Below are 25,146 nucleotides of genomic sequence, written 5' to 3' on the forward strand. Positions count from 1 at the left end.
AATGATAATATAGCCAACCTCCCTGGACATGGGAGCTAGAGAAAAATTGATAACAAATTGAAGAGACAGATGATACCTATACTAACAAACTATGCCAAAATACATGTTGACAAGACATACGTTCTGGAAGAATGTATGGGCAGAGGAGACAAAGTTTAAACTTTATGGCAAGACACAACAGCTCTATTTTCCATCTATCCATTAGCTACGGCTTTATTCGGGGCCGGGTCACGGGGGCAGCAGCCTGAGCAAGGAAGCCCAGACTTCCCTCTCCCTGGCCACTTTGTCCAGCTCCTCTGGGAGGATCCCCAGGTGTTCCCAGGTCAGCCGAGAGACATAATCTCTCCAGCATGTCCTGGGTAGTCCATGGGGAGCTCTATTTTCACAGACACAATAAATAAAGCATAGCAAAAAGAGCAAAAAGAGAACAGTGTCCCAAATGTGAAAGGAGGAGGAGCTGTGGTTATGTTCGGTGGCCACTTTTTGGCAAAGGGCATAATCAATTGACAAATAGAACCATAAAATCTGAAGTCTATCAACGTATTCAATAGATAAATGTGCTGGACAGCGTCAGAAGCTTCGTCTCAGTCGCAGGTGATGGGGTATTGCAAAAAGAGAATGACTCAAGGTCAACACACTTGAAATGCAAGAAACAAAAACAAAGGAACGTTCTAACGTCTATAAACAACAATCTAAATGTTATTGAACATCTTTGTAACTAGTTCGAAAAATTGTCTCGAACAAGTGCTTTTCAAACCTGAGACAACAATAAAATTGGTGGTTGTGTCAAAGGGTTATGCAACAAAATCTTAAGTTGAAAAGTACCATCATTTTGTCCAGGTCTGTTTCATGACTTTATTTTTTTATAATTCTGTTGACCCACAACTAAAAAGCAATGACTGTTATTTGTTAAGTCGTCTTTTTCATTATTGTTACTTTTCTTTTGTTAAAGAGAGGTGTACCAACAATTTTGTGGGCATGACCATGTCCTACAATTTTGCCCGCCTGTGTCATAGGAAAAAAAGAGCAAACCAACATTTTAACTGGGAGATGAGAAACTTGGAAATGTGCAACAAGTCAAACCAAACCTCCATGAAGGTACATTACCTATCGTACATTCCCCATATAGCAAAAAAAATTAAGTCCTTAATGAGACAACTCACCAGTGGGTAGTAAGGGCGAAGTTTCCCGGTGTAGCGGTAGCCAGGCCATGGTTCTGTGTTGATGTCTTTTTCCACACAATTCTTACATTCATTCTGGTTCTTGTCCTCCTCTAACAAAACAACACATGGTCTGTAAAAGACCTGGCAGCAGCATCATCTAAGAGTTGTTCATTACCTTCGTAAAACATGTGTCTAAAATCCAAAACTAATGCACTATTAAGCCAAGCTCAGGTCAAATGTCAATTTTTTTATCCCTTTAAGGGGAGCCTTGTGGTCTGATGATGGTAAACACGCTGCAATATGCTGATTTGTCAACAGAGCGAGAATGTAAAAGAAAGCACTCGGGAGAGATACATACTTGCTTTTTTGTGCAGCAACTTGTGAGATGCCCAGCTCCCTTTGAAACATTCCTAGAAATTACAAGAGAAAGTTAGAACTCCAAGAACAATCTCCTCACAGCTCCTTTGGCACATTGGCAAAAAAAGACTATATATTACTATACTGTATATTTCTATGCCAACAATCCCAAGCATCCATTTTATCTCTTTGCTTACACACCCAGCCTCACACAAGAATGGAATGCATTCATTGTCATTGTACAACTGGTATACAACTAATTTTGAAGCAGCTTGTTCAAATACTTTGTTTTTTTTGTATCAGAAGTAAGACAAGTTGCAATGTTTATGTTTAAGAAAATTGAAAGAAAAAAAAGTTTGCACTATCAATCACAAACATTGTTCTACTATTTCCCATTTGTTTGAAGAAGTATTTCATTCAAGGCAGACGTTTTGCACTTTAATTAAAAGACGGAGTTATGTATGTTAATTGTTTCGAATTTTCTGTGTCACATTTACCTATTTTCTTCTTCAAAAAAAAAATAGGGTGGGGTGGGGGACACCTGTGTAGGTCATTCAAAAAAAATCTCCACAAGTGTTTTGTAAATTGAATGACGAGCGGGTCAGTCATGTTGCTGTGCGGCAGGTATAAGAAGAAATGATCATTTGTAAAAAATGTCCATTGCTTGTCAGTCACACACACACACAAGATATGCAGCTACAAGCCACATATGTCATATTATAATCGGGGTTATAGGACAATTGCAGGACTTGCTCAACAGTGTTCATGTGCTGCAGTCACCTGGCAGTCTTGCAACGGTGCCCGCAGCGCTGTGAGCGACCCTTTCCTCTGCAAGCTGGGGCATACCGAGCGAGGTCATGTTGAGGCTCACTGAATGTTGAGCCGAACTGCCCGTTCATTTGGAAGGCCCTGCCAGCATCGCAAGCCCCGCATGCACGGGTGCACGCAAGCAAGCTGGGCAGGCAGCCGGGATGACAAAATGAGACTAAGATCCCACTCCTGCTTATTTTGGGGCTAGATATGCATGTATGGAGTTAGCATTTTCTTCCAATGCCGATGGATGAATGGAAACCCATAACTGATGTATTGTGAAACCCTAAATAGAAAACTCAATAGAAATATTACTGGCCCTACAATGCTCAATTATATCCTTGATGGAAAGCATTGCGGAAGACGTGAATTAGTTATTTCTGTACAGTACATCATTATGTGTAGCATGATGGCACCCACCATGGCTGCTGTCTTCTGTTCACTGGGGTTAACAGAGTAAAAATTTCAGTGTGGTTTTGTGCTATACATGTAACAATAATTCTCTATAATATATAATTATGTATGGCGAATGAGTCTAAGCTCTCAATGAGATAAAAAAAAAGCTTATCAAAGTAAATTATAAATGTCAGTCCATCCACCCATTTCCTATAGCCTCTTATCCACACTATGGTTACTGGCTTGCTGGTGCCTATTCCAGCTGTTTACGGACAGTAGGCAGGGGACAATCCGAATTAGTTACCACCCAATTGCAGGGCACACAAGGACGAACAACCATTCATGCATGCATGTTTTTGGAAAGTGGGAGGAAGCCGGAGTGACACGAGAGAACCAAGACGTACTCAAAGAGAACATGCAAACTCCACACGGGCAAGCTGGAATTGAACTTGGGACTCTGTGAACTGTGAGTCGGACATGCTAACCACTCTTCCACCATCTGCCCTTAATATGGTATTTAATTATATAAAACTCAGTCATTCATAATTACGTGGAAATGTGTTATTTGATCTTCCGTGTTTATAAAAGTTTTCACCAAAAAACAAAACAAACAAAAAAAACTAATTAACCTGCAGCTCAGTATCTGCAGCCCCACAGGAGAAATACGGGGACATCCTGTGATTCTAAAGAACTTTTAAATCACCAGTGGCGTTATTGTGTTTTTCCAGTTTAAGAAAATTATGAAAAAATAATGAAGGATAAGTCAAAGGCACTTTGTAAAATCTACGAAAAAAAAAAACTTGTGGTATGCGTCTCGTCACATCACTACTAATATATTGTATATAGTCACCATTGTGGCAGACATCAAAAATGCATAGAGTATAGTATTCTACATGCATTTAACTGTGACGAGTGGATTCGGATATCATACTCTGACAATAACAATGTACTGTATTACCTAAAACGTGCAAGTTTTGCCCACGATAATACTAAATGCAGGTTGAGTGTGAACATCGCGGTAAAGAGTAAGCGCCTCTAATATATATATATATATATATATATATATATATATATATATATATATATATATTATTATTATATTTCGAAAAATGCAGATTATTATTATTATTTTTTTTTTTTTCGGAGGCTCCTCACACATATTTGGAAGTACATAATAGTAAATTTCCCAAAGCCAATCACGATCATGAAAAAACACCCACTTCACCGCTCAAGAGTTAGCTGAATAGTTTGGCAGTCCTCTATTAAATGCTACATAATTAGCCGGTCTCGGATTGGACAGTAGTATTCGGTGTAGTTGTATTCATTGTAGACTATATTTACAAAATAGATGATTCTATAACATCTAATAACAATAACAAAAATGTTGGTTCGCAGCAAAAACATACTACAGCTTTCTATTTAGCATGATAGCTATGTAGCAGCCTCGTGATAATACAGGGCCCGTTAACTGAGCTAAGACGGCGGCCTTTTTTAACTTGGCGAGAGCAGAGCGAAGCTTTACCTGGGAACAGAAATACGAGCCTTGAATGCCGAGCTTGATACACGTGGGGCACTGAAGTTTAGCGTCTTTGCTGCAGCTTTCCGTCTCGCACTCCCTTCTCTCCTCCGTGTTCGCCATGCCTTGGTTTGCACTACTGCCGGCCCGGAGGGGTGGAGTCAGGCACCGGAGAAATGAAACAGCCAGCCAGAATTGTCCCATTGCGCATGTGCGGAGCGCTTGGTCACGCTGCTCGGTTTGCTCCAATCAGGTGAAACTTTCCTTACACAGATTTAAGATGGCGACTGCCGAGCCGGTGAGCACTTTTTAAAAAAAACAACAACTTCAAAACACTTCTAGTGGTACAGTTTAAACGTAAACCGTCCCATTTGTACGTCTAAGCAGTTGTCGTGAAATGTAGACGCATTGCTATTTCGGCTTTGCTTCAAGTTAGCGGCCTTTACTGCGACCTATGCTTAACGTCAAAAGCAGTATGGAGACTTCGCAACTTTTAAGCTGACGTCGAGGACTCGCTGTCCACTTAGCCTAAAACCTGTCAGACTAGCATGTCCTCACTTTGCTATTTATGTCAGAAAGCAAACAAATGACAAACGCTTATTCTAAACTTCAACACACTCTTGAATACGGCGTGTCGAATACTTTACATTGAACGCAATTGTTGCTCATTAGTAAGCGATTCACTTCAACGACCTCTTCGACGATTTCTATTTCAGTAACTCACGTTGTCTTAACGCGTTTAACACTTGTGCCGTATTTTGTCCAATCTTTTGCTCGCTACATCAAAAGCATTTCACATCAAATGGAAAGCGCTGACAGAAGACACTACTGAGCTGAAATCTTACCCAGTGACAACATGTCAACGTTCAACTTGTCACGACCACTTGGTTGTCAGTAGTAGGAGTGTGCCATCCTTTGGCTAAAATACTGAGAGTGATGTGGAAGAAAATGACCTAATAATGGTAAAAAACAAACAGACTTGAATTGCTTATGTTAAGTCAGGCAACACAGTGTCATTTTCTAATAACCCAACTTTTGATACCAAACTAATGTAAGCACTAAATGTATTAATTCGAATATATTTATCTTCATTCATCCTTATCAGGTGAATTTACATATAGAGCACGCTCTGATCGCATGGTTTTAATACTGTAATTCAAAGCAAAAACACAATTTACATTGAAAATGTCACACTTATAAAATAGCTTTCTGTCAGCCCTTCATTTTTTCCCCATTAATATGAATTAGTCATATCAAAACTCCCATGTGTTATAAAAGTATGCTCCTGCCTCATCACACAATACGATTACAACTACAATTGTGAAGTGCAAAGTTATACTCATATACCTGACCAACTGCCATGTAAATTTCTTTATTTGTTTATTTTTAGAAAACCAATCCAAGTCCATCCCTGCCAGAAGAGGATGGTGCTGAAGAGGCAAAAGAGACTGGTCAGGAAATAGTGAGCCCAGAAGCCTACATCAAACACCCGCTACAAAACAGGCAAGGCCCTATTGCTCATTTGAAAATTTGACTGACAATCACCATGTTTTCAATAAAGGCAAATTGATGAAAACACACATTAACACTGACATTTACAGTTTTCGCCATGTCTGGGTCACCTTTATTCAATCAAGTCACCCATTTTACGTATCATTGCTATCAGGTGGAAATTATGTTTAAATATTTGTAAATGTCGTATGTTATCGCCATATCATTTATCACACTAATTCATTAATAAAATGCAACATGTTAAATAAAAATTGTGATTTTTTTTTTTTTTTGCACCTGTAATATATTTTAAATAATAAAATATCAAGCTGGCAGATATATATATATATATATATATATATATATATATATATATATATATATATATATATATATATACACCGATATGTTGTGATACAAAGTGACGCAGTACGCATATTGCAAAACAACATTCAGTTTAATATATTGCATATCAGTTTTGAAAGGCCCTATTTTCATATTTCATTTTTTTAAATCAATCTGCTCTGGAGTAGCTTTCGTTTCATGATTTTTGTCATTATAAATCGTATTTTACATGTATATCCTTATAAGCGCTTCAAAAACACCACATTAAATGTTATACTATATTGTATTGTCATTTGTGTGAGGCAACATTCCAAAGCAAAAGCGGCAGCAGATGAGGGGGGGCAGCAGAATAAGCTTTATGATACGAACATAGCATTTCCTTCGTTTCTGCAATTCTAGTCATATCTCGTGCTTCCACACAGTGTTCAAGTCATCCGTAGTCAGCTCCTGTATGTGTTGAAGGGCAAAAATGGCAGAAAAAGAAGAGTACGAAGTGATGCGCAGTAAGCGGCACGTGTGGCAAAGTGCTACCTCTGTATTCCTGCCCCATCAGTGCCAAGTGGGGACATATTACCACAGTCAAGGGCATGCTTGAAATCAAAACTGTGGACATACAGTGATCCCCCCTACTTTGCTGTTAATGGAGGGTGTCAACCCCCCTGCGAAGTCTGAAACCCGCGAAGTAGGGTATCAGTTCCTAGATTTCTATTTACGCCCCAATATAGCCGCAGTAACTAAAAACAATCCTTTTTTTTGTATTTTTTGCGTATTTTATTTCCTTTCTCATATTATTTAACATTACATTAGTCTTATTAACATTATCAACATTATTGTATATTCACTAAATAACTAATATTACTTAGTTTGTTGAGAATTTGTTCTCAGGACTGGTTTCTGCATCAAGACTCCGGTGAGAGAGTACGCAAGTCATCACGTTGAACTTCACATTTATTTTGGCTCATGTATGGTGGATCATGTAGTATCCATTGAATATTAAATCAACAATCTTAAAGTCAGTAAACTAACATATAAACACTTGCCGAACTTTAATCTATGAATTTACTGTATTTTTAGCCGACATTAGCAGGTTAGCAACAACTAACAACAACTACTAACTATAAAGTGCAACCTCTACACAAACGAACACATAAACAGAATGCGTGCGTTATCAACATAAATGACAATAAACTATAAATATGTGCTTACGTTGTCATTCACTACGTCACCGTAACGAGCCGAATGACGCACAGAGAACGTAAAACGGAACGGAAATGCAAGGCGACCCGACTAATTAAAATCATGCATTTCAAAATAAGATAACAAACGTCATGAACTCTTAACGCTTGAAGAATTCTTAACATTGTTATTAACTAATCTTACTTCGTTATTTGATAAATACAGTACTGTATAATGTACTTTTTTGCTTTTTTCAATTTTTTCCAATTTTTGCACATTTTTTAAAATTATTTTTTAGTTTGAAATATTTTTAATTTTTCCTGGAAAAACCCGCGAAGTACTGAGACCACGATATCTGAGACCGCGAAGTAGGAGGGATCACTGTACTGCTCTTTTGAAACAGAATGTTTAATGTGTGCACATAGATGTCAATTTTGTGTGGCTTTTTAATAAATATGCAATGGATTTATTTATTTATTTTTACAAACATTGTCCAATATAACGCAATACTCCTTTGATGTATTGCAATATTTTGCAATACACTTTTAAGACACAATAACCAGCACTAATTCTGACTCTCACTCATTTGCTATGAAGTTCAATACCTTTCTTTGACTTTGGCACATCTCGTTTGAATTAGCATCTTCTTACACTCATGCAAATGTATTTTGCTATTCTCACCCCGACAGATGGTCTCTATGGTTCTTCAAGATTGACAAAAGTAAAACATGGCAGGCCAACCTTCGACTCATTTCAAAATTTGACACAGTTGAAGATTTTTGGGCGTGAGTTGCAATTACTTTTCTGTAAAAGAGAGGAAATTAAATCTACTAAAATGCCAATTCAAATTCAATCAGCTTTTTTTTAATATGACTGTCATGTCTTCCCAGTCTATACAACCATATCCAGTTGTCAAGCAATCTCATGTCAGGCTGTGATTACTCCCTTTTTAAGGTTTGTTTAATTCATTCATTTACTGTACATGCCTTGAATGATGTCATATGTATATGGCTGTTACTTTTAATATACATCACAGAATAGTTGAACCATAAAAATGTAATGATCAAATGTGGATCGTTATTTTGATCATCTCTCCAAGCCAAGTCTGTTGAGCAGTTAGATTATTTTAAAGATTTTCAGGGTTTTGCAAAACTAGTAATTAATACCCTCTTTTTGATTGTAAGCATAAACAATGTGAATTTGCTACAGGATGGCATTGAACCTATGTGGGAGGATGAAAGGAATAAGCGTGGAGGACGCTGGTTGATCACACTTAACAAGCAGCAGAGAAGATTAGACCTGGATCGCTTCTGGTTAGAAACTGTGAGTTTGCAGTATTGACTGATTTGTTGGTTTACATTGATCTGTACCACTACTGGCATTGATTTTTTTTTTTTTTTTTTTTAACTTTTAATGCACCTTAATGTTTGGCGACAGTTTAAGCTCTGAGTGAGCCAAAGGGGTCCCTGTCATAAAAGTGTTTGAGAAAATTTTTTGAGTAATTTTTATTTTTCCTTTTACATAGTGATATTCTGTTCAGTCTAACATGATTTATTATGCGATGTCTTACTTTACGACTGAAGGGTGGTTCAGTCACCTCTCTTCAACAAGCTGTTAATATCACGGAAGTTTAACTTTTTGGAAATTTTGTAACAATATTGATTGCTCTCCCCTAAACACCGCCAATGTGTTAATCCTATTTCATTGATGCATTTTTAAGCATTTCCCGCTTATTCTGCGCTCTCAGCAGCGGCCTCCACCCAAGGAGATAAACATGGCTGGTGAGAGGCCCGATGATGATGATGGTGATAGAAAGTGCCCATACTACCCGTGCAAGAGTAAATACATGCCGATCTTATCCATGTCTTTTAGATTTGTTCTGGTTCCAGTTGATGAGGAGAAATTTTGCTCCAAATTGGCAAAGTCAACGTTTAATTTCTGAGAACGTTTTACTGTAGAAAATGCTGAAGTGGTGAAAATGTGTTTGGGAGCACTATCAACATCGGTAATAAATATTCAACCACGGGTAGAACTGTTGCAATGAATACAGGTTTTTCAAGAGATTGATTTAATAGGAGCAAGTGTGGCCTCTTGATACTGTTTTCGCTCCTCCATTTTCTCTGCTGGAGTAGTATTTAGCGCTCCCCGTAAGCGGTTGTTAAAATGTTAAAATATCATATATTTTCGGGACATGTCCAGAGACAGTGAATATATAGGTAGAAGGACATGAAAGTAATTAAAGTGAAAGAAAAAGATGCAGGAGACAGGCTTCGATTGAGGCAGTTGATTTGCTGTGGCAACTCCTGAAGGGAAAAAGCCGAAAGTAGAAGATGAAAAAGATTAAATGAAAATGTTGTTCTTTACTCGGCCAATTTTGTGCTACAATCTCTTCTCCCCATCTGCGATGTAATACTGAAACTGGAAATAGGCATGGTTGCATAGGGGGTAACACATTGGGGATGTTTAGAGTGAGAAATGAACATTTTTCAAAGCTCCAAAAAGTTGAATTTCTATGATAGGGGCCCTTCAAATTGATAAATCCATCAATGTTCCAGATACCAAATCAGTGATTATTTCAAATTTGCTGATAGATGTATTTGTTTATTTATTGTCATTCATTATGCATTTTTATTTAGGGAGAGATGATAGCGCCTCCTCCCTTCATTCCACCAAAGTGATGAAATACTAATAATAAGATTTATTTATGCATTCATTTATTTACTTTCGCAAACTCAAATCTTTTCAGTCATTTCAAATGGAATTGTAAGACATAAAGTTTGTTTGTGGTTTGACATTAAAAGAAATATCTCAATAGTTCCACTTTCTGATGTAACCATTGCATTACACACTAATTATTCCTCTACTTCACTTTTTCAGCTTTTGTGCTTAGTTGGAGAGGCCTTTGATGACTACAGCGATGAAGTTTGTGGAGCTGTAGTCAACATTCGCACAAAAGGAGATAAAATTGCTATCTGGACATCAGACTATGAAAACCGTGATGCTGTAACACACATAGGGTGAGACATTTCCTATGAGTCATCTTAAATGCATGTATTTGTTTCTATACATTAGTAATAATACCACCTCCCATCCTCTTCACCCCCCCCCCCCCCTTCCCCCAACAGGAGAGTTTACAAGGAGCGCTTGGGGCTCCCCTTGAAGATGACTATTGGCTACCAATGTCACTTTGACACAGCAACCAAAAGTGGCTCCACCACCAAGAACAAATTTGTTGTTTGAGAAGCACCTATTGTGATCCTTTTTCAACTTCTTGTCATATTTCTTGTTGGTGCATATGTTTACTTTGCTGCAACGACTGCGGAATGCAATCCCAGACTACATGCCAAAAGTTTCCGAAGCCCGCCCAAGACTTAAAACCACATATAATGGTCCTTTTTAAAAAAAAAAAACCCCAAACATATTGTGATTAATTTCATTATTTTCCTTAATGTGACAATAAATATTCAACTTTCATATCTTAGATTCATTGCACACCAACTGAAATATTTTAGGTCAGTTATTGTTTTAATACCGATGATGTTAGCATACAGCTCATGAAAACCCCAAATTCCCATCTCCAAAAATTTGCATATCATGAAAACTCTTGACATCTACTCTAAACAAGCTATTAAGCTAATCATTTGATTTGACAAATGAACTCTAAACACCCGCAAATTGTTCCGAAGGTTTTTAAAAACTCACAGCCTGGTTCATTACTCAAAACCGCAATCATGGGTAAGACTACTGACCTGGTTGATGTCCAGTGGCCATCATAGACACCCTCAAATAAGTGGTTAAGACACAGAAAGAAATCTCTGAGCGCTTAAGATATTCCCTCAGTGGGACGTCTGTGGGAAGGAAAAAAATTGGCAGTAAATGCTCCACCACCAGAAGAGGTGACCGGACCCTTAGGAAGATTGTGGAGAAGGGTCGATTCTAGACCTTGAGGGTTCTGCGTAACCAGTAGACTGAGTCTGGAGTAGAAACATCCAAAGTCACTGTGCACAGGCGTGTGCGGGGAATGGGCCACAGATGCCACATTCCCCAAGTCAAGCCACTTTTGAACCAGAACCAGTGGCAAATTCTGCAAAAGTATTCCCGACAAAGTATTGTAACATAGCTGAACATAATTATTTGAAGGTTGACTTTTTTGTTGTTTTAAAAACACATTTTTTTATTAGTCAGATTAAATATGCAAATTTTTTTTTTAGATTTTTGTTTTTTCTTGACTTTTTTCCAAAATCATGAATATCAAAACAATAAAAGGTTTAAACTACTTCAGTTGTGTGTAATGAGCTTAAAATTTATAAAAGTTGAATGTTGATCAGTACTTTACAGAAAATAATAAACTATCACAATATGCAACATTTTTTGAGGACTAGTATATTTGGTTTGTGTCTTCCGTAACACTAACAGTTTGCTCACATGAATGTCAATATCCTAAAAGTAACCACATTATCACACTTATCTGAAAAATATTGACATGGGAGTTTAATGGCGACATTAGGTTGTAATTTGAAAGGAACTTGACATTTGGGCTTTATGAAACAAAAATCCAGATGAAATAATTAAGCAAAAATAGCTACTATTATGAACACTAAATTAGATACAAGTTCCTCTCCATGTCGTGTTATTGCTGGCCATGTAAACGTGTCCAAATAATGATATTACTCGAGGTTGCCATTTAGAGTGCTTTTTGATTTCTCTAAGTAGCAAGTATATCAATTTCTTTTACTATTTTTTTTAATTGCAGTCAATCCAGAAATGCAACAATGTATATTTTTCTGCCATTTTCTACAGCATGGGTGTTTGCTGTAATTGTGTAAGAAATTAAACCATTTAATTTATTCTAGTCTGCATATTGATCAATTAGTAAGACAGTTTTAAGCTTCTTCTTTTTTGCCCTGTCTTGCATGTAATCAATCATTTTAGTCTATCTATTTTATGACTGATATTCTTTTGAGTGTTAATATAAGTAAAATAGGAATTTTGCAATTGTTTGCAATTCAATTGTGTGTTTTTTTAGATGCACACATTCTTTGAACTTGAAATTCTTATACCCAGGATTTTTTTTTTTTTTTTAAACAAAGAGTTCGTGATTGTTTGTCTGACAGCTAAAATTGTCATAAAAGTCTCCAATCAGATTAACAGTACCAATTAGCTGGAGCTTTACCCCCCCCCCCCCCCCCCCCCCCCCCCCGACCGTAATTCCACAATCCTTTAAAATGTCACTGCAAATACAACTTGGAAAGAAAAGGTTACTTTTGAGAACATGGCTTCACATTTTAGTTCATTTCTTTGTCAGCTGCTTTAAAAATGTCATTTGAATAAGACAAATGTCATCAAAGAATACGGTACCATTCAAGCCAGCAGGCACGCTAAATACTGCAAGAACTTCCTTGATATGTTGAAGCGCGGAATGGCTGTCGGGAGTCTGATGAGGTCTTTGTTTAAGTGGCGTGATTGTGGTGGCAACCTTTAAAGGTCACTTGATCTCCGTATAGGATTTCCTTTAAGCAAATCCTCGCGATATGGACAGCAAACGAGTAAACACTGGGATGAATTATGAAACAAAGTGCAAATAACCAGATTTTTCATATGGCCTATTTTACAAATGAATTCATTGTTTACTTCACAAAAAATATGGATCCGCTACAAAAGTTTAAATATAATTTGACCAAAGACATTTTCAACCAATGTACATGTTCTAATGAGCATCATCATCGGTGTCTTCAAACCTGTAGTCAGTCAATCGCTGGTAGTCAGCATACATCTGTCACCATGATTAGTTCCCTGGTTAGCGCCAAACCATTTTTATCTGCAGAGGTGACCACTTCATCAGCACTGACCGACTGTCCGCCAGTCTGTCACTGATTAACTGACGAATCACAGGAATGCTAAAAAAAATGGCGACGTCTATAGTTGTAGGGCAAGCAGTTATAAATGAGAACCGACATCCACCATTCGAGTATCATGTAAAGCATAGTAATGCCTTCTAGTGGACATGATTGCCAAGTGCACTGCTGACACGCCTGCATTCCCTCAGATGTAGGTTAATAAAGATGATGGTGTGTTACAGCCTGGGGTTAAACCCATTAGTAGGCTTTGTTTTCGTGTTACACTTGCATTACTGTGTTGTATTTCAATTACGGTGTAACTGTACAACTATAGACATGGTGTTAAATAAGTGCAAGCACAAAAACTGAAAAAAAAATTAATATCAATGCAGTGTGTCATGAGTCCAGACAGAAGTTGACCAGCGCCCGACGAATGATGAACCAGAAAAAATATTGTCAAATGTCGCGCTCTATTGGTGGCAAATATTGGGCAAAAATACACCAACAAACGGAAGGACAGGCGATTAAAATTTCATCTGGCTTGAAAAAATGACGGACCAACAATGACAGAAAGGGGCGGCCTCTGATGAATGACAAATGTCGGACCAGCAAAAAAAAAAAAAAAAAAAGAAAGTTCCCCACCTCTGCTCATCTGTTCTACTAGGCTTCTTGTCCCATTTTACAGCATGAGCCATCGTCTGCTGATAGCTTCACAGCATCACAAGGATGAATCAGTGTATACACCCATGTATAACGTCATTTATTATTTATTTTTCCCATGGCGACCAATTACTAATAGCACACCATACCCGGTTTCAGACCATATTTCCATTTCATCAAGTTAAGTAAAGCTATCTATGTTGTAAGTACTGTACATGCAGTTTTTCAGGGGTACCTGAAAACTGTCTCAAAATTAAGAATCTTTAAAAGAATGGCATCCCCAAGCTTTCACTTTTTTTTGTCATAGCGGTGGCATCCGTTACTTGCAGTTGTTTTGTAGTCCCATTGTGTCTTTTTCCTAGTAATAACACAATTATTGTTAATTGACCAAGTTAATTGAACTTAATTTTGTAAAGTACTCTTATTTTAATCGAGTCAGATCCTTTTTCCAAGGAAAACCTTCGAGACAGCGACACAGTATGCGATTATCTTGGGGAATTTTAGTCAATCAATAAAAAGAAAAGCTATATTAAGGGAACTACAGCGAATGTACTGTGACAACCATGATGAGTGCCAAGGATGCAACATTATACCCTTGTGAGTACATGATCTGAGCCACTGCCACTGGAGGCGCTTGCTTCTTTATGAGTTAACTGTTCTCTAGTCAACTGATAAATTTCCCCAAGGTCTACTCCATGCTTTTTCTGCTTGCAGCAGTGTAAAGATCAATGGCAGGATTTGTTAGCCCAGATTACAGGAAAGGAGGCGATAGTCACAGACTGTTATCCAACCCTGTGGTCTTAATCAAGAATCTTGGAGTAGCGAGTCTAGGCACCTAAGTTTGCATGTATAAAGAAACCCGACACAGTGCCGTAGCATAACACAATAGTGCAGCGAAAAACAAAAACACCTACCAGAAGCTCTGCGCTTTCTGTTGATCAAAACTCCCTGTACTAACAGCAGAGGGCGTTTATTCTTGCTTGCTTGGTTTTTCTTCTGTGTTCTCTTTCTCTTGAGTGCTCGCCTTCTCTTGTGCTCACTTTTTTTGTGTGTGCTCTCTTGTAAGGTGTTTTTTTTGTCAGCGATTACCTTTTTTCTTTTTGCTTTGATTTTTTTGTTGGTGTGATTTGCACTTCAGGGCCACCGTAGTTATAAGCAGTATTGGGCAAGTTACTTCAAAACCGTAATGTATTTTTTTTATTTATTACTGTCACTTCAAAGTAATTAGTCACAATATTACTGTACTTTAAATGTAAGGCATTATACTACTATTGCATTACTTTAATATTACTCTCACCAACATAACTGGAAATATGGATTTGCCATTCTCATTACTCATTACACTCTTTACACATCCAGTGGAAGGTTGGCTTTAGTCCATAGGTCTCAAACTCCAGGCTTCGAGGGCCGCAAACCTGCATTTTTTTGGTGCTGCTCTCTAAAACACACTTGATTCAAATTATTAGCTCATCAGCGAGCTCTGCGGGAGCTTGAAAATGATCCTAATCATTTGAATCAGGTGCGTCTCAGAGAGCAGAATTGAAAACATGCAGGTTTGTGGCCCTTGAGGACTTGAGTTTGAGACCCATGCTTTAGCCTAAAAATAGTACAAATCATTTAATCTGTGGACAGTTCTTTAGGTGTCATGCACAAAGTGCTAACTATTCTTCTTCTTGTCTTTATCCCTGACGAACTGAAAGTAATTGGCAAAATGTCCATCTTGTGGACGTATTTTCCACATTCAAGCTGTCATCTGCTTCTGCCGCACTCATCCAGGAAGTAAACATTTTACCCCAGACTTTTTCCCTCCGATCTCGCAGTGTTTTAGGAAAATTTTGGGGGAAGAAAAACACTACTTTCAGGTTCAAAATGCATTGTAACACGTTGCGTTACTTCTCGTTTGTACTGAATAAAATTATTACAATTTTTTGTGGGCAATGCATCATACTACCACGTTAAAGCAAAAAGTACTGCATTGCAGCAATTACGTTACTTTTGTAATGCATTACCCCCAACACTGGTTAGATGTATGTGTAAATTTGGGGAAAAATAAAGAATAGGTAAATAAAATACATTAGTGTAAGAACATTAGTGTAGCTCAGACATGGGCAGAAGCACAATCATATAGCTTGTATACAGTGTACATTTTATTGCAATATTGTCCTCTACTTTTAACTAAAACTAACTGCTCCTGTGCTTGCACTGAAAACGTCACGACCAAATCTAAAAAACAAAAACTTTCCCTGAATACTGCAAAAACTAGGATAAATTTGAATTGATGACATGATGCTTTAAAAGCCAATATGGATTAAAATCAGTTCATAACATACGTAACATGTCATCAATCCACAGTGATGTGAACTCATTAACCGAGCATATTATGTACTTGGTGCCCTGGTAGGGTGATAAAACCTTCATCCAGTAGTGTCACCAGGCCCATTTTACTGTGGCAAGCGCCCCAGTATTAATATGCTGTATCCCAGTATCAGGCACCCACCCTCCGAGTGGAAAAGGGAAAAAATGCTGTGCCGTTGTTATATTCATTACTTTGCAACCTTTTCACAACGGACGGCTTAAATAATGCAGATATTAGATTTTAAATGAACTGTTAATTGCTGCCAATGAAATGTGTGAATACGCTGCTCTGGAGGGCTCATATGATGTTTGATGACGTCAGTGCCTTCCCAGCCATGAGCCTCCCCGCACATCACTGATCTCTAGGGCTTTATCCTATGTTAAGAGAGAATTTTCAACAACACCATCAGATATGCTATCCGGCTGAGTGCCTCTACTTCGTTTCTGTTTGATCATTTTTCCATTGTGACATTTGCTGACTGTTTGTTGCTTTGTTGACTGCTAATGGACATAGTGACATTTTATGTATAGTGGTGAAATTAACACAGTAATTAGTTTGGAATAGTACTGTATAGTGAGCCTTATTCCTGTCCTTGGTTCTCAACATTGTACCTCTGCTAGTCTGTCATACTACATGACTGGTTGTAAGGAGTATTTACATCCCAATGTCTTTTAGAAGACATGTTCAAGACTATATTTGTTTATTACTCCTACAGAATAAGAATCATCCAGAAAATGTAAATATTTATGTAAAACCTTTGTTGTGAAAACACCATGCGCTTTCCTGCAACTTTTCAAAGGGTGGTGATGCTAAGGGCAACATTTTCATGAAGAGGAACTAAAGCCATGTTTCCACTGGCGTTATCTAACTCCACAATACACTAATCGGCTCTACACCACTGACCATTGCATCGCCACCGTCACTTCAGGTGAGCCTATCCTCATCTTGGCAGCAGTGATAGGAGTAATGCATTACAAAAGTAGTGTCATTACTGTAATTACGCTATTACCGCGATACAGTAAAAAGTAACGCATTACAAAAGTAATATATTTACGGTAATGCAGTACTTTTCACTGTACCGCGGTATTATAATACACTGTATTACACGCAAAAAATAGTAACATTGTATTTGTTACAAATGAGAGTAAAAAAATGCATTACAATGTGTTTCTCGGCTGAAAAATTGCCAAAAACATCGCAAGTTCGGAGGAGAAAAGTCCGGGGCAAAATGTTTACTTGCTGATCCACTACAGCTTAGATGAAACGGCAGGTTTTAATTTGGACAATATGTACACAAGATGGACATGGACCATTACTTTCTTTATGTCAAAGACAAGAAAAATACAATTGTTAGGTGCACTTTGTGCGCAAGCTGTCCATTTTACGAAATTGGACCAGTAATTTGACAAACCATTTACTAACGTGGTTAGAGAAATGCAAACAGGTGGAGGATTGTGCTCTCTCGCTGAGGGATAAAACCTTCGACATCAAGAGGTTAGAAGGTTCTTTAGGAGATGTGCTGCCGCTTTCCACAGTGGATTTGACAGCATTTGGAAACCTTGTCAGCAAGATCCCTGTCGCGACTAGCAATAATGACAAAGCAAGCTAATGCTAATTTTCACTGTACGATAGCTGTTATTAATAGTCAATAAATAGGTTTGGTCAATGCGTATCAAGATGAAGCATACAAAACTCATGTTAGCCAGTACATTAAACACCTTATCAATAACGTAGGCTAGTTCCTAACGTTAGCCCGACCGTTCCAACTGATCTTGAATTTGAATATAAACATTGAATTTGTGGAATGTACTGTGTTTGCCTACAGCGTAAAATATGCATCACTATGCTGTGAAGCTAAGTTATAAAGGATTAAAATACAAAAAAAAAAAAAATTGTATCTTGTATTAAAAGGTTGATAATACCATGAAGAAGAAATGATTCGTAATGGTTTAGTCTAAAGCCAACCTTTCACTGGATGTGTAACGAGTGTAATGAGCAACATTTAGAACGGCAAATCCATATTTTCAGTTATGGTGGTGAAAGAAATATAAAATTAATGCAATAGTAGTGTAAAGCATTACATTTAAAATACAGTAATATTGTAATGTAGCTAATTACTTGAAATGACAGTAATAATAAATCATGCGTTACAGTTTTGAAGTAACTTCCGCAACACTAATTACTACCAGTAATGTGATGTTGACTGCGACCATAGTGTGCGTTCAATGCAGACAATAACTAAACAATGGAGAGTGTGGAAGGATTTTTGAATCTGGTGCTTGGTTTGTGGCTTTTTGGAATATTGCATCAGCCAGAAGACAATATTCACTTAGAGTCCATGGGTGTGAACGTGAAAGCTTTAGGTACTATTATGTAACCGGGCTACGTTTTTTTTTTTTTTTTAACCACAAAGCAGTAGGTACCTGAAGAAGCAATTATGGTAGAGCCCGGTAGAGTTCGGGTTTGAAACTTTTGTCGATTATTTTAGAAAAGAATAGGGTAGATGACGTCGGTGAAAACGACTTGATGAATGCAGCCTTTTGTGATGTTCTGTGTTACTTGCACTCACACTCACTCTCAATGGTTTCCTGCTTGTAACCTTTGCATCATTCATCTGTGACAAATGAGCTTCACAGATTCTATTTTTCTAAATTGTCTTATATGGTTTTATCCATATTATCCGTTGCTATTTATTACCACACATGTAATAACTTACCTGCTGTCGACGAACAAAGTTAAGTATTCACAGAGATGGCAAGTTGTGTGGCAACTTCAAAGGACTGTTGCCTATGCTACAGAGTGAGTACTGTAAACAGTATACGATAATTTGCTTTGAAATGAGGCCAGCTCTGAAGTCTCCATAGGTTTTAAATGTGTATGAATAATTGAAAGTGTAAATTGAAAGAAAAAAAAGACATAGAAGACTGTAACATGTTCTGAACAAAAAAGATTGAGTACATTCATAAATTATGTGCTCTCACCAACGTTATATAATCAATGATTAACAAAAAATACCTGAAGCAATAACTATTGTTTATCATGTCATTTATAACTGTTATTATGGTGAAAATGACCTTTGAGTAATTCTGTGTCGATTAAAAATGGGACAAAACAAAAACTTCCATAAAGATGAGGCATTTTCACCAAACCAGACTTATTATGTCTCTGAAAATCAAAATTGAGACATTGATATATTCCAATTTACTTATAATTTATTTGACTTCATAACAGCCCTCCGACGGAAACTAAAACTACAATGTGGCCCATGATTGAAAATGAGTTTGACACCTCTGGAGTCAATGATTACTCAAAGCAATACTTTTCCCTTTTTTATTCTCTCTGAGGTGGGGAGAATTTTATGTTCTTTGCATTGGATGTGTGTGTGTGTGTGTGTGTGTGTGTGTGTGTGTGTGTGTGTGTGTGTGAGTGAGGGGTAATATAGCAAATTAAATTAAAGTCAATGAAAACACATAATATATACTGTAACATTGTGTGTTATACCGTTTAGCTAAAATTCACCATGTATTGACTTTCTACCTTAAAATGCCTTGTGATGATGCTGTAAGTTGTTTTTGTGCAACAGGCTTGCATGGACAAGTTGATCTAGCCTCCAACTATTTACCACCCACCTCTGAGCCACTTGTCACTTATTCATCGTTGTCAGTAATTCTCACACAAGTGGATTGTGAAGGACTGAATAAAAGGACTGCAGTGTGATTTAAATCAATTGCCTTTGTTATTTGTTTATTTGCACCTCTGGGGAACATACAGTGAACAAATTACATGTGAAATGCACAATTTATATACAATATTCAAAACATAACCCAGAATAAAGAACAGATATTCATCAATGTTTTACTCCATGTCCAAGACAGTGTTATGGCAGCTGACTGAGGGCGGTAATCTGGGCATTTTACTTGCCAGTACAATTCCCTTAGCATCTTCATGAAAGTACAAAATTGTATGATCTGTTTATACTACCTAGGCATGTTTAGAATCACCAGCGAACTTTCTTTATGTATGGGAACAACTTCTTTTTGTTCTTTTTATGTCTTATATCCATTTGGTTACGCTCCTGCCAGTGTTGTAGTTTTAAGTTGGAGTTTTTAGTCAATTAGAATTCAGCTAACTTGTGTTGCCAGGCAGTATGAAATCTTCCTGCACCCAGCCAGGGGCTTGGGCATTTGCAGCAACAGTTGTGGAATTCTGCGCAAGCGCAGATGGATATGTGATATATACATAAAAGGATGAAACCTCTCCAAGTTTCGTTGTTCTACTTCTATGGGAACACCACTAAAAATTCCCTGTAATGCGTTTAATTACTCTAATTTGTAACGAGTAAAATATTACTATTTGTTTGTGTCTAATATATTATAATATATTGTGGCATCATGAGGGGATGTGTGGTGGAGGGCCGCTACTTCCCCTTCTATAAGCAAACGCCACATCCCAAAATGGCCGACAGGTCGAGGACTCCATTGCCCAGCATGCATCACAGCCTCAACAGGTGCAGCCGCTTAAGCCCTCGGATAAAAGCAGGTCTGGCTGATTGGGTAGAGGATGGGCAGCGGAGGAAGAGACACTTGAGACAGAAAAGAGCGCCACTGAAGCCAAAACCTGAGAGTAGTGAGAAAAGATTTTATTTGGACTTTGACCATTTTGAACTACTTTAATTTGAAATTTCTGAGCCAGTTTTGAATCCAGTGAACAGATTTTATTTCAAGTTTTTGCATTCTGATCATCAAATTTTCCTGCGTTTATTTGTACTTTGTGAGAAAAGTAGTTTTGAACTTGGAGAACCAATCTGATTTCTATTACTGCCTTTTGCCCACCTGTTTTTGAAATTGTTACTTTGAACTTTGTGAGGCTATATATATATATATATATATATATATATATATATATATATATATATATATATATATATATATATATATATATATATATATATATATATATATATGTGTGTAATTTGCTGATTTACTTTGGATGTTCTTTATCCAAGTGACAACTGTTATGAGATCAGAGCGTGGATGATTGCCCTTCGCTGTTCCACCTCCCACCTGCCATAACCCATGCCGAATTGTTCAAGCCCACATCCAAGGGCTGAAGGACACAAGTCCAGCCATATTTTCCTTTTAATAATGAGCCAAAGTCTGCCGGAAAAATGATCTGCGCAGCCTCGTTGTTGACAAGAAAGAGGCAATAAGGTGGTGCTTGAAGAAAAGGCATTTTTTTACGTATTGTGCGAACACTCTAAAACGGATTCATACTATATTGAATTAGAGATATATAAAAAGAGGTATCCAAAAATTTAAAAACTTGTAAATCCGAATTAATGTTATCCAAACACAGATTTATGGAAAAAAATGGGTCTGTTTTCAGTTATGTAGTTATAAATCGACCCCCTAATATGGGGGTTTAAAATGAGGAAAAAAAACTCGACTTGTACTCTGAGAAATACGGTATGTTGGCCTTTTGAACTAACCAGGAAGAAAAAAGCCCTGCATTCAACAAGCTCATTTGTGGTTGCTTGTCCATCCAACTCACATTCATCATAATAGATATCTTTGCACAAAGCTAACAAAAGGAGGGATTCTGTGGTTTAGCATCCAACTTCCTGTAGGGCAAGTGCACAACTTGAGTGAAGTTGGCCTTCTATGATTTCATTCTTAATCATCCTTAAGAATCTAACATTTATCTGATTCATTCTCCTGATTCATGTTATATATGTATGCATGATGATGATGATGTTCATGTTTTCTGCCTCAGAGACATCCATGATCAATGTGCTTTCCACCCTTTTTAACAATACAGTATAAACACTGTTTTTGATTCATTCTCTTTAAAAAAAAACAAAAAAACAATTCTGTTTGAAGACCGCACTCAAAAAGGAACAAACTTAACCACAGGATTTTTTTTTCCTATCAAAAATACAATTTAGTTGCAAAGAGGAGATACAAATGTGTGGCTAGTTGCCCACAAAGAACATAGTGAAACATACATACTTGTGAATTCAGAGTAAATGAATACGTTTTGCTTCAAGTAACAACATTACTGTCAGCCAGACTTAGCTGGGTATAGCAATGGAGACAGGACTGTCATTCTCAAATTAAGTTTAGTCTCCTCACCTGACATTTTGAGTTGGAAAATGTCATCTTCCTTGCGTTTAATGAATTGAGGCTCACTACAGAGGAATAATGTTTCCTGTTTATCAATGCAAAATGTCAAAATGGAAATCATTCATGTTCATGGCTTTGCCTTCATTGTTATTTGCAATTTGCCAAGAAATATTTAACATATTGGCAGAGGTCTAAAAATATACTGGCATGAAGAGAATTAATTATATCCTGCTCATCATCTTGAAGAGCAAAGACCAATTGTGTAGGATTTATAGATTCAGCTCCATTAACTTGCCAGCATCTCCATACTCTTAACTACCCATGTTTTTGTCTGTTTGATTGTTTTTTTTTTTTTTTTTTTTTGTCAAATTCATTAAGGACATGTAAAATGTCATTTTTCATACAAAATGAAACACAGTTCTTAGTGTAACTCTAAATATCAACCTGTCATTTTAGTAAGATAGAAAGGTTTTGAAAACATTTCACCAGATGTTATGCAACAGGTGAAAGAAGAGCTAATTGACCTTTTGCTAAGTTAGGGATTTCCAGTTATGCTCCATGAGGGCCAATACCCTGTATATTTTACATATGTCCATCCTCCAACACACCAGATCCAAATGATCAGTTTATCGACAAGTTCTAGTGGCCTGATAATAGTCCAGGTAGGTGCGTCGGAGTAGGGAAACTGTGCAGGTTCTCAAACCTTTTGGAGTCAGGGATCCCTTTTAGAAAGCAAATTTTCCAAGGAGCCCCACTGCAAATGTTTGCAGGAACAAAAAAAAAAAAAAAAAATCATTTAATCCAAACATGTGCCCTTTTTATTCAGCAACATATTCAATTAGACAACAAGTATAATTGTTATTTTTCAGCGAAACATAAGTTTAGAAAATAATAAATGCAAATTGCACTCCTTATAACAAACCAGGTCAATTTCTTCAAAAAGAAACAGTATTAGTTCTGCTGGCTTCATTTCCTAAGCACATGCAGACACAGAGCAATTTTGACAAATTTCAAAAATTCTACATTAAAACCCCCCCAAAAAACTGGTTGAATTGGTTGCTTTATTGAAGAGTCATTCATACTTTCACAATTTAATGTAAAATAAAATTAATGAACAAATATATATATATATATAATATATATATACTATATATATATATATATATATATATATATATATATATATATATATATATATAGTATATATATATATATATATATATTATAATTACCCTGAAAGCTCGTACAGCAAATGGCTGTGGTTATCTTGACACAAGGAATAACATTAGCTAACTTAGCATGACTTAAGACAAACGTATATGTCCTGCTGCGAGGAAATGATCTGATATCCATCTCGGAGTTACACGTTAAGTCATCAAAATAATTTACAAATAATTTGAAAAACTTCTTTTTGTGATGCTCATCTCCTGCCGATCACCCTTTCACCCCTCACTGAAGCTAAACATGAATAAATTACCATATTATGTAGTATTATGTAGTATTATGTAGTATGCGGCATGGGTGCTCTGAAGTGAATTTGTTTTTATTGGTGAATTTTTTTACCAGAGTAGCATATGCTCCAGCTACCATAGTAGTACACACGTGGACAAAATTGTTGGTACCCCTCAGTTAAAGAAGGAAAAACCCACAATTCTCACTGAAATCACTTGAAACTTACAAAAGTAACAATAAATAAAAAAATATTTAAAATTAAATAATCAGAATCAGCCATCACTTTTGAATTGCTGATTAACATAATTATTTAAAAAAAAAAAAACTAATGAAACAGGCCTGGACAAAAATGATGGTACCCATAACTTATTATTTTGTTGCACAACCTTTTGAGGCAATCAATGCAATTAAGCAATTTCTGTATTTGTCAATGAGCGTTCTGCAGCTGTCAACAGGTATTTTGGCCCACTCCTCATGAGCAAACTGCTCCAGTGATTTCAGTGAGAATTGTGGGTTTTTCCTTCTTTAACTGAGGGGTACCAACAATTTTGTCCACGTGTGTATATGGCCCAGTGAAATGTGTTTGGCGACAAGGCTGCTTGAAAAGGAAGTCAGAAAATCCTTCAAAATAAAACATTGGTTATCAAGTAAAATATGAAACGAACAGCATTCAGATGATTATATTTGTTACGGGGGCAGGGGTGAGGACCCAAGAGCATACACGGACAGGTAATTGAAATGACTGAACATTTATTGATCAGAAGGGACTGGTTGGAGAGGGAGCTGACGGGAGTTTGGCGTAGTGGTGGGAGGTTCAGAGTCAGGGGAGCTGGAGTTTGACAGGCAGCCGGGCGGGGAGAGTTGGACGCGATGGGGCTTGGGCAGGTTTGCTTAGAGCGGCAGGCTAGAGGGCAGTCAGATACAGGCAAGGTCGAGGCACCAGAGGTCAAGACAAGTCGGCAGGCTATTGGGTGGTTAGATTCGGGCAAGGTCAAGGAACTAAAGGTCAGGTCAATTCGGCAGGCTTTTGGGTGGTCAAGAATGGACAGGGTCAAAGGACAGACAGGAAGAAACGCTGGAAAGCTCAGCGTGGCGCATAGAGACCATCTGGCGGGCTGTGAAGGGGAGAGACCAGATTTTGAACTGGGTGGGTGAGTGATAGCAGGTGTTGGTGTTCAGGTCTGATTGGCAGGAGGGCTGAGCAGGTGTGAGGCTGGAAATGAGATGGCTGATCTGGAGAACTGTGACAATATTTTGAAGTTACTTCCAGAAGCATGGGCGTGACAACGATCATTGATCATTATCTTACGCAGCCAAGCTCATAGCGTGAGCAGTACAGTGGGCCCCCGGTTTACCAACTCCCTGTTTTACGAATTTTATAACTTATGAACGTAGACCGTGGTGTTACGCACCACTCTTATGCACAAACTTATGCACAAACATATGCACAAACATACGCATAAAC

At 37.4% G+C, this 25,146-nt stretch overlaps 2 protein-coding genes across 2 annotated transcripts in view; one reads left to right on the forward strand and one right to left on the reverse strand.

The window, feature by feature from the left end:
- Positions 1-4,458, reverse strand: part of metap1 (methionyl aminopeptidase 1) — a 30,161-nt gene extending 25,703 nt beyond the window's left edge. The window contains exons 1-3 of the mRNA XM_088432888.1: positions 4,249-4,458; positions 1,522-1,573; positions 1,164-1,273 (exon numbers count right to left, since the gene is read on the reverse strand). Of these exons, the coding sequence (XP_088289014.1) occupies positions 1,164-1,273; positions 1,522-1,573; positions 4,249-4,446 (360 nt within the window). The 5' untranslated portion in view covers positions 4,447-4,458. The remainder of the gene's footprint in view (positions 1-1,163; positions 1,274-1,521; positions 1,574-4,248) is intronic.
- eif4eb (eukaryotic translation initiation factor 4eb) lies at positions 4,454-12,264 on the forward strand. The gene is made up of 7 exons (XM_088432891.1): positions 4,454-4,540; positions 5,633-5,745; positions 7,944-8,039; positions 8,145-8,208; positions 8,464-8,577; positions 10,132-10,271; positions 10,380-12,264. The coding sequence occupies exons 1-7, from the start codon at positions 4,523-4,525 to the stop codon at positions 10,492-10,494; spliced, it is 660 nt and encodes a 219-aa protein (XP_088289017.1). The 5' UTR covers positions 4,454-4,522; the 3' UTR covers positions 10,495-12,264.
- Positions 12,265-25,146: the final 12,882 nt, after the last annotated feature.

The sequence above is a fragment of the Hippichthys cyanospilos genome, chromosome 14 (assembly GCF_059441005.1).
Source record: "Hippichthys cyanospilos isolate Australia breed blue-spotted pipefish chromosome 14, RoL_Hcya_1.0, whole genome shotgun sequence".
Taxonomy (NCBI): Eukaryota; Metazoa; Chordata; class Actinopteri; order Syngnathiformes; family Syngnathidae; genus Hippichthys; species Hippichthys cyanospilos.